The 9,789-nt window shown below is 36.7% G+C and overlaps 1 protein-coding gene across 2 annotated transcripts in view; it reads left to right on the top strand.

Moving 5' to 3' along the window:
• Positions 1-3,522: 3,522 nt before the first annotated feature.
• LOC128693200 (ubiquitin carboxyl-terminal hydrolase MINDY-1) overlaps positions 3,523-9,789 on the top strand; it is a 43,143-nt gene continuing 36,876 nt past the window's right edge. For both annotated transcript variants that reach the window (XM_053782683.2, XM_053782682.2), the window contains exon 1: positions 3,523-3,717. In XM_053782683.2, coding sequence (XP_053638658.1) covers positions 3,705-3,717 — 13 coding nt within the window. In that variant the 5' untranslated portion in view covers positions 3,523-3,704. The remainder of the gene's footprint in view (positions 3,718-9,789) is intronic.

The raw sequence follows: 9,789 nt of genomic DNA, 5'->3' as shown, positions 1-9,789 counted from the left end.
GTTTTAGGTTTAACATTTATGTGATATAATTGTGAGAAACATTTAAGATATACAATTTATAAGGTTCAGTTATTCAGTATTTATTTGGTTTTGGGTGAGTAAGTGATCTTTGAGAAGAGACTTGAATTTATAAACAGGTAGTGTTTCTTTTATATTTACAGGTAATGAATTCCAGATTTTAGGGCCTTTTATGTGCATTGAGTTTTTGCATAGCGTGAGATGGACACGAGGAATATCAAAGAGTGATCTGTGCCTTGTGTTATGGTCATGTGTTCTGTTGAGGTTGGCAAGGAGATGTTTGAGGGGAGGGTTAATATCAGAGTTGAGTGTTCTATGTATGTAATAGGTGCAGTAATAAGTATGGATGTTTTGTATGGTGAGTAGGTTGAGTGTATTGAATATTGGTGGAGTGTGCTGCCTGTAGTGCCTGTATTATTTGGATATTTCACATACTGGTGACAGAGATTAAAGACTGTATTCAGATCATTAACCCAGAGTGTTAGAAACCCAGGATAACCCATGAAAGCCACTATGTCTGACTTATTTCCAATGGGGTCCTTTGATCCTCTTCCCCGGGCTGCAGTTCACAGCAGTTATCTAACATTTACTGACCCACTGACTACTAGGTGAACAGGCGTAAGGTGTAGGAAAAATACTTAACGGTTTCATTTATCCTGCGATCGAAGTGAGGTCCTTTAGATGTAAGAAAAAGGCACTACCACTTGACCCACAATCCATCAGCAATCTCAAAGGCCTTTCAAGGTTTCCCTTGAAATAATAAGAATCATGTAAACAAAAGATAATATTACTGACATGGTGTTTACCCATTAAAGTGATGGATGGTCGTGTACCTCAGCAGGAGGGTCGACCCAGCCTTTTGGCTGGGTCCATCCGTTCTGCAACACATCCAGCTGCTTGCCATATCCAGAGCTGCTTAACCTGGATAATTGTCAGGTGGAAGGTAAGAATGAGGGGAAAGGAGAAGTAAGAAGAGTGGGGAATTGCTAATATATGAACTTATAAGTAACAATAATATTAAAGTAATTATGACTTTGACTAATAAGCAGTTGTACATTTATAGTGCTTTTTGATAGTTTTGTTACTAAATAACTGTTATAACCTGTATAGTTTTTCTTGGCTAATAGGCTAGGCTACAATGAAAAACACAAAGGTGCATTATTATTATTATATTCAAGGGGGAAGCGCTAAACCCGGAGGATTATACAGCACCTGGGGGGGGGATGTGGAAGGCATTCAGGCTTAATTCGGGGAACTGGAGCACAGATCCAATTCCCTAAATCAAGAGCCCCTCACCAACATCAAGGAACCTTCCTTGAGGGGAACAAAGGTGCAGAGGACGGTTTTGTTGTGACAACTTTTCGCTCAGTTACTATGTAAGACAACTATAATTACCTAAAGCTTGTGTAATTGTAGCTAAACAAACTTAAAGCGTCCATAAGATTCATTACCCCTTAGAGAGTGAAGCCGTTCAGAAGAGATACTATACGGTTTACTGCTTTTATTGAAATGTTTCGTCCACCAGGAACTATTCGTAAGACGTTGTAAGTCCCTAGCTGTCGAACGTTTCAAACAATTGCCATAAACCGCATATTACGCCTTATTAACATACTAACACTTGGTTGAAGCCGCTCTGAAGTGTCAGTCTTAGGTATCGTTGTTAACGGTTTGAATTATTATCATTGGAGTGCTAAACCCATAGGGATTATACAGGGCTTGTGGGGGGGGGGGAGATGGAAGGCATTCAGGCTCATTTCAGGGAAGTGGAGTACAGATCCAATTCCCAAGATCAAGAGCCCCTCACTAACATCAAGGAACCTTCTTTAAGGGGTAAACGTTTGAATCCAATCGGATGAGGCGTTCACAAATTATCGCAAGAAAACCAGCATCTAAATGTAACCCAATTTACTCAATAAAACTGATAAATTGACACCTAAACAGCCCCAAATCATTCCAAACTCTTCTTTAATTCGGATACAGTTTACTAACATAAACTATGATATACTGAGTTCTGTCTATGAATTATGTGAGAAATTACCTGCATGAGGTTTACAGGGTATTACCTGAATTATTACGTGCAAGTAATTTGGGTGAGTAAGTGGACTTAGTCACAGTATGTCGCAGAAGTGTCACTCCTTCGATGCCCATGCCATCACACTTCATGACACTCTTCAGGTCGCTTGTTCTATCTAGGCTGGAATATTGCTGCACACTAACAGCACCTTTCAAGGCAGGTGAAATTGCTGACCTAGAAAATGTACAGAGAACCTTCATGGCATACATAACTGCGATAAAACACCTCAATTACAGGGAACGCTTGAAGTTCCTCAACCTGTACTCCCTAGAACGCAGGCAAGAGAGATACATGATTATATACACTTGGAAAATCCTAGAGGGATTAGTACCAAACTTGCACTCGAAAATCACTCCCTATGAAAGCAAAAGACTCGGCAGACGATGCAACATCCTCCACAATGAAAAGCAGGGGTGCCACTAGCACGATAACAGACAACACAGCAAGTGTCAGGGGTCCAAGACTGTTCAACTGCCTCCCAGCATACATAAGGGGGATTACCAACAGACCCCTGGCCTGGCTGTCAAGAAAGCGCTGGACAGGCACCTCAAGTAAGTACCTGACCAGCCGGGTTGTGGTTCGTACGGCAGTTTGCGTGCGGCCAGCAGTAACAGCCTGGTTGATAGATCCTGATCCACTACAAGGCCTGGTCTCAGACCGAGCTGCGGGGGCTTGATCCCCGAAATCCTCTCCAGATATATATATATATATATATATATATATATATATATATATATATATATATATATATATATATATATATATATATATATATATATATATATATATATATATATATATATATATATATATATATATATATATATATATATATATATATATATATATATATATATATATATATATATATATATATATACATATATATATATATATATATATATATATATATATATATATATATATATATATATATATATATATATATATATATATATATATATATATAAAACTGTAGAGTCTAACTGAGTAAACATAAATTCCTATAATTGCTAAATTAATCTGGATCTGCAAATTCTCATCATGTGTCAAATTAATGTAAACAAACAGACGATGGAAGATGCCTGATTTTCGTTTCTCTCTCATAGACATTTACTAAAAAAAAACACGCACAAAAATAACGACATAGAAAACCTGAAAAAAATACAAAGAACAATAAATAAATTCATCCCTAGGAGAAAAAAAAAAACGAAAAAAAAAAATGATATTCGTAGTAATTGTTGGTGAGGGAGTTGAAGACTGGCAGGTTGATAGCAGCAACGGCAAGCACTAGAGTATACTAGTGAAGCAACACAACTGTAGTGATTGCACGTAACAGCTGCTGCAGCCATCGGGAGGAGTGAACCTGCAAGCCGAGCTGCACCTCTCCTGGAGATCAAGAAGAACAAGAAAGGAGAAGCAATAGAGGAGGAGTTGTTAGTGTTGACGGTGGGTGTTGGTGGTGGCGCTGCTGGCGGTGTTTGTTTACTACAGATGTGTGGTGTCTGGAGCCTGTGCTGTCTCCACTCCTACCTAGCCTGCCACTCCACACCTGCCTAGGCCTCTACCCTGCCTACACCATCAACACTAGCACACTCACCATGCACTAGCAATGGATGCCACAGGTGAACAATGCCCTAAGTCTTGCTATTGCGGCCACCACACTATAGTGGCGATGTACCAGTTTTACTGTGCCACTTATTATTATCCAAATAATGCTGCGTCCTAGTCTAAGTGCCATTTTTTTTAGAACTTCTGGTTAACATAAATTCAAAGCCAAGACAAGAGTCCACAAGCATTCGCAATAAAATTAATGAGATTCTTAGCTTCATGTCACTAAGGACCCCAATGGTAGTAACTCACTGTATCTGACTTTTTTTTGGGTTATCCTAGGTAATTTATAAAATGTATGATAATTGTACTTATGTCTACCTGTGCCTAAATAAATTTACTGACTACAAAATAAGAGCTCCTCAAGTTATGTGGAGAACTGGATAGATAAGTATACTTTCCTGCATGAAACAACATATATTAATCGAAACTTATCTGTAACAGCATGATATTCGTCGACCTCCAGCTGATCATCCCTTCGGAGTGCCGTTCCAGTTACCACCAGGGCTGTAGATTAATAAGTGTATTAGAAAACAACTTGCCCCAAAGGCGTGTATATCTCAGCATTTCACTACGTCTGAAATACATAGTTGTACTCGCTTGGCTTGGGTGAAATCACCTACACATGACAGTCTGGAATAGGACAGCACCAATCACCTTGTGTCTACCTAAAACTGCAGTTTTATAATTGGCTTTACAAGTGAGATTAAGATTTACCTTGCTTGTGTAACGTGAGCTTATGACGTTGACAGCGCCATTTAAGGCTGATATTGGTGACTTGACTGAAAACTTGAGTGTCTTGAGAAATGTTCGTTGCAATTACTTGCAATGCAGGTTGCACTTCACTTTTCAGTTCCATCATTTGTTCATAGTTTCGTGGAATTATCCACCGCAGGAAGAACATGGATATACATTAACACTACATGATTAGTTATACTGTGAATTTTCTGACTCTTATAAGGGAACTAGTCTAACTTTCCTAGTTTCCTGAGATTGTTAGAACGAACAAGAGTTAAGAATGCACTAGTCACTACTGTCCCTTTGTCTTTTAATGATAAGGAGGCAACACCCTCGTGACACACGTCCTCGTCCGTTCCTCGAAGCAATCTGAGGCCCTCCTGCCTCATTGCCCTTCTCATCGTCCCCACAAAGGATATTCTGAACTCAGCTTTATTTCTTTTCCTTGCTACACATTGCAACAGTATTCAATACAAGAACGTAAATTTCTTATCTAGTTATAGTCTAGAATTCATAATATTCCTAACTTGTAGATAAAGTTGGTACAGGGTTTTCTCTTAACCCTTAAACTGTCCAAACAAATTTACGTTCACATGCGTAGTGCTCCAAAAGTAGATCTACGTTGTTTTACATATTTTCAAATATAACAAAAAAAAAGTAGATCAAAGTTTTTTTTACACGTTTTCAAATGTAAAAAAAAGAAAAGATCTATTTTTTTTACATACTTTCAAATGTTGAATAAACGTAGATCTACGTTTGGACAGTTTAAGGGTTAATTTTCCTTCTATGGAGGAAGAGTAATTACTCTCGTTTAACTCTCACTGTGTAGTTGCAACAAGTCTAGCAAGGAGAGGAAAGCATGTCTTGTGATGCTACGGTACAAACATGGGTTTGATAAATCTGTGAGAAAGGAAGAGTCCACTATACACAAATAACCCGCACATAAGAGAGAGAAGCTTACGACGACGTTTCGGTCCGACTTGGACCATTGACAAAGTCACACTTTGTCAATGGTCCAAGTCGGACCGAAACGTCGTCGTAAGCTTCTCTCTTTTATGTGCGGGTTATTTGTGTATTGTTCCAGTCACGGTATTGTGCCTTTTTGTTATTTAAGAGTCCACTAACCCCTTCTGGGAGTGCTAAGTCCCTCAGAGGGCTGAAAGATACCCCGTTTACTGGAGAATTTTCTCCACAGGTTATATGTACATACTTTAATTCTTTTATATCTTTGGTGAGGCTTCATTTATATTATACTGCTCAGTTCAAGTCTCCATATTACAGAATGGACATAAATGCACTGGAAAATATACAGAGAATGATGATGAAATTGATCCTTGTGTATTAGAAACCCTTTGTACAAAGGTAAGTATATAAGAATGAAGGAACATTTCAGTAGGCCTACTGATAGACTGAAGGCATTGAACTGGCATTTACTGGAAAGATGTAGAACGAGAGGAGATATGATTTAAGTGTCTAAATTGAAAAACGAGAATAAATAAAAGGGATACGTATAATCTCTCCAAAACAAGACTTGCAGCAGCAGACTCAAGTTGGACGAGTTTAGATTTAGAAACAATATAAGGAAGTACTGGTTTTCCAGCAGCTTTATAGTCATCAAGGCAAGTACTTTGGGTAGATTTGAATATAGCTTAAATAAATTTTATTTAGGTACAGGTAGACTTAAGTACAATTATCATACATAGTTTACATACATGTATATGTAAATTACCTAGAATAACCCAAAAAGTCAAAGTGAATTATTTCCATTGGGGTCATTGTAATATCTTAATATTTAAATATTTAATATTTAAAGCCTAGCTGTAAGCTTGGATAGGTATATGGGGGGTGGGTTTAGTTAGGTGTGAATCAGACACATGTAACTAAAGAGACATTTTATTGTGGCAACATGTTGGTCTCAGGGCACTTTGTCAAGACATACAAAGAATACAAAGATCATGAATTGAACCTGCCTGGCATGGGCCAGTAGGCATGTTACAATGCTCCAGTGCTTATTTTCCTCCTCCATGCAAGCTTCTGTTTTGGTATTGTGAAATTTTTAATTTTGGTTAGTCATATGTAAATGGACTTATTGAATGTATAAGGATTTGTGTTTCATCTTTAACAGGAATAATATAATCTTGAATGTAAGTACATCATTAATATAATTATAATCTCTAACATAATTACTTTTTATAGATTTACATAACCTAGAAATATTTTTGATATCCAATTGTCACATAAATGGCCTTTAACAAACTGTTCATTACTCTACTGCCATTTATGTAGACATTTTTAAAATTCCCTAAATGTACATTTTATATATATAATGGAAGTTTTTTTTACATATAGTAAACCCTTGATTTAACCCTTTGACTGTTTTCGACGTATAAATACGTCTTACGAGCCAATGTTTCTGACGTATATATACTCAATAATTCTAGCGGCTTCAAATCAAGTGGGAGAAAGCTGGTAGGCCCACATGTGAGAGAATGGGTCTGTGTGGTCAGTGTGCACCACATAAAAAAAATCCTGCAGCACACATTACGTAATGAGAAAAAAAAAACTCTGATCGTTTTTTTGGAATAAAACGCCGACTTTGAGGTGTATTTTCGTATAGTATTTATCGTTGTATTCGCGTTTTCATGGTCTTAGGTGATAAAATGGAAAACATATTACAGAAATAGAGATGATTTTCATTACTTTTACGATGAAAACGACCTTGAAACTAAGCTCAAAGTAGCGAAAATGTTCGATTTTTACCAATGTTGAAGAGTAAATAAATCACACCACACGTCCAATACACATCAACTAGGGAGTCTAATATTCTTTCACTAGTGCACTGATATTATTTATACCATTTTTACAATAATGCAGTCGTCTGCATAACAGTAAATTTTGTATTTTTTTGTATGCATAAAAAATCAAAATAGAAAGCAATAATAATATAAGAGGGGCCTAGAGATGTGACTAATGAACAGAGCATATGTTATTTTAGTGCCACGAATGTCTACCTTGTTTATTCTGGACCCTATTTTGAAATTGGCATCTTTTTTATTTTGCGTGAAATTGGCCAAATTGCCAATTTCTGACCATATTGGGTAGTCCAAATTAGTAAATGGGAGGTTTCTTGTACTCAGCTGATAGACAAAATGGAGTTCTAAAGAAATAGCTATGAGTTTGGTCAACTGGAACAATGGAATTGGCTGAAAATTGGGCTCAAAGTCGGCGAAATCGCCGATACGCATATGTCGCCGAGACCGCTAACTTCGCGGGACCATAATTCCACGAGTTTTCGACCAAATTTCGAACTTTTGGTGTCATTACCATCGGGAAAAGATTCTCTATCATTTCATAAGAAAAAATAATTTTTTTTTTTTTTCAAAAATTGAGCGACATAGAATGACAGTTTCAGAGAGGGGCCTGAAACAGTCAAAGGGTTAATAGGGAAGGAGGTGTACGTACGTTCAAGTTGACTGTGTGTAAATCCAACTTATGAATTTTTCTTTTCCTTGATTATAACTAATAGACAGTTTTGGATTTAATGGGCTTAGTCCATTAACCCTTTGACTGTTTCAGGCCCCTCTCTGAAACTGTCATTCTATGTCGCTCAATTTTTGCAAAAAAAAAAAAATTATTTTTTCTTATGAAATGATAGAGAATCTTTTTCCGATGGTAATGACACCAAAAGTTCGAAATTTGGTCGAAAACTCGTGGAATTATGCTCCCGCGAAGTTAGCGGTCTCGGCGACATATGCGTATCGGCGATTTCGCCGAGTTTGAGCCCAATTTTCAGCCAATTCCATTGTTCCAGTTGACCAAACTCATAGCTATTTCTTTAGAACTCCATTTTATCTATTAGCTGAGTACAAGAAACCTCCCATTTACTAATTTGGACTACCCAATATGGTGGTCAGAAATTGGCAATTTGGCCAATTTCACGCAAAATAAAAAAGATGCCAATTTCAAAATAGGGTCCAGAATAAACAAGGTAGACATTCGTGGCACTAAAATAACATGTGCTCTGTTCATTAGTCACATCTCTAGGCCCCTCTTATATTATTATTGCTTTCTATTTTGATTTTTTATTCATACAAAAAAATACAAAATTTACTGTTATGCAGACGACTGCATTATTGTAAAAATGGTATAAATAATATCAGTGCACTAGTGAAAGAATATTAGACTCCCCAGTTGACGTGTATTGGACGTGTGGTGTGATTTATGTACTCTTGAACATTGGTAAAAATCGAACATTTCCGCTACTTTGAGCTCAGTTTCAAGGTCGTTTTCATCGTAAAAGTAATGAAAATCATCTCTATTTCTGTAATATGTTTTCCATTTTATCACCTAAGACCATGAAAACGCGAATACAACGATAAATACTATACGAAAATACACCTCAAAGTCGGCGTTTTATTCCAAAAAAAACGATCAGAGTTTTTTTTTCTCATTACGCAATGTGTGCTGCAGGATTTTTTTTATGTGGTGCACACTGACCACACAGACCCATTCTCTCACATGTGGGCCTACCAGCTTTCTCCCACTTGATTTGAAGCCGCTAAAATTATTGAGTATATATACGTCAGAAACATTGGCTCGTAAGACGTATTTATACGTCGAAAACAGTCAAAGGGTTAAATCTGTATATAAATTTACCAAATGGACTGCAACAACAGAGAATTGTGGATTTAACAAAGGCCATTAAATCCAGAATTGTCTTTAAAGATAACAACCAGTTTTGTTTTAACAGACTGTTCTTTGCTTCTGAATATTGTCTGGCTGCATATTTTATCCATTAATTCCAAAAATTGTTAAATCAGGGGTCTGTCAAATCGAGATTCTACTGTACTTAATGAAATTCTCATCTATTATTACATTATATGTTAACATAAAAATGAAGAGAAAAGTAAATTTTTGAGGTGTACCAATTTACTCTACAGTATTTCCAAATAAAGGCTGTACTATGCTTCTCTGGCATTCAACATAGAAACATATATCACACTGGAACATTTTATTAGGAAATGTTTTTCTCTCCATGTGCTATGAATCTGGACGTAGAAAACTACTGAGCACATTTGAAATGAAATCCTGTTGCAAGTTTTCAATTTAGGTTTGTTTACCTAGTAAGATGAATACAGAAGAAAAAATGTACAGTGCGGTAGGACCCCCATATCCACAGGAGATTTGTTCCAAAGACCTGCTGCATATACCAAAACTGTGGATGGTAGCAAACCCTATATATAAGTCCTATACATACCTATTATAAAATTTAATAGATAAATTATCCACAATAAGTGGAGAATTATTACTTTTTCACTGATGGGAAGTACTTCATGGCTTCAAAGCCT

The sequence above is a fragment of the Cherax quadricarinatus genome, chromosome 28, assembly GCF_038502225.1.
Source record: "Cherax quadricarinatus isolate ZL_2023a chromosome 28, ASM3850222v1, whole genome shotgun sequence".
Classification (NCBI taxonomy): domain Eukaryota; kingdom Metazoa; phylum Arthropoda; class Malacostraca; order Decapoda; family Parastacidae; genus Cherax; species Cherax quadricarinatus.
The sequence above is the reverse complement of the archived record's forward strand: the minus strand, read 5'-3'. Positions and strand labels throughout refer to the sequence as shown.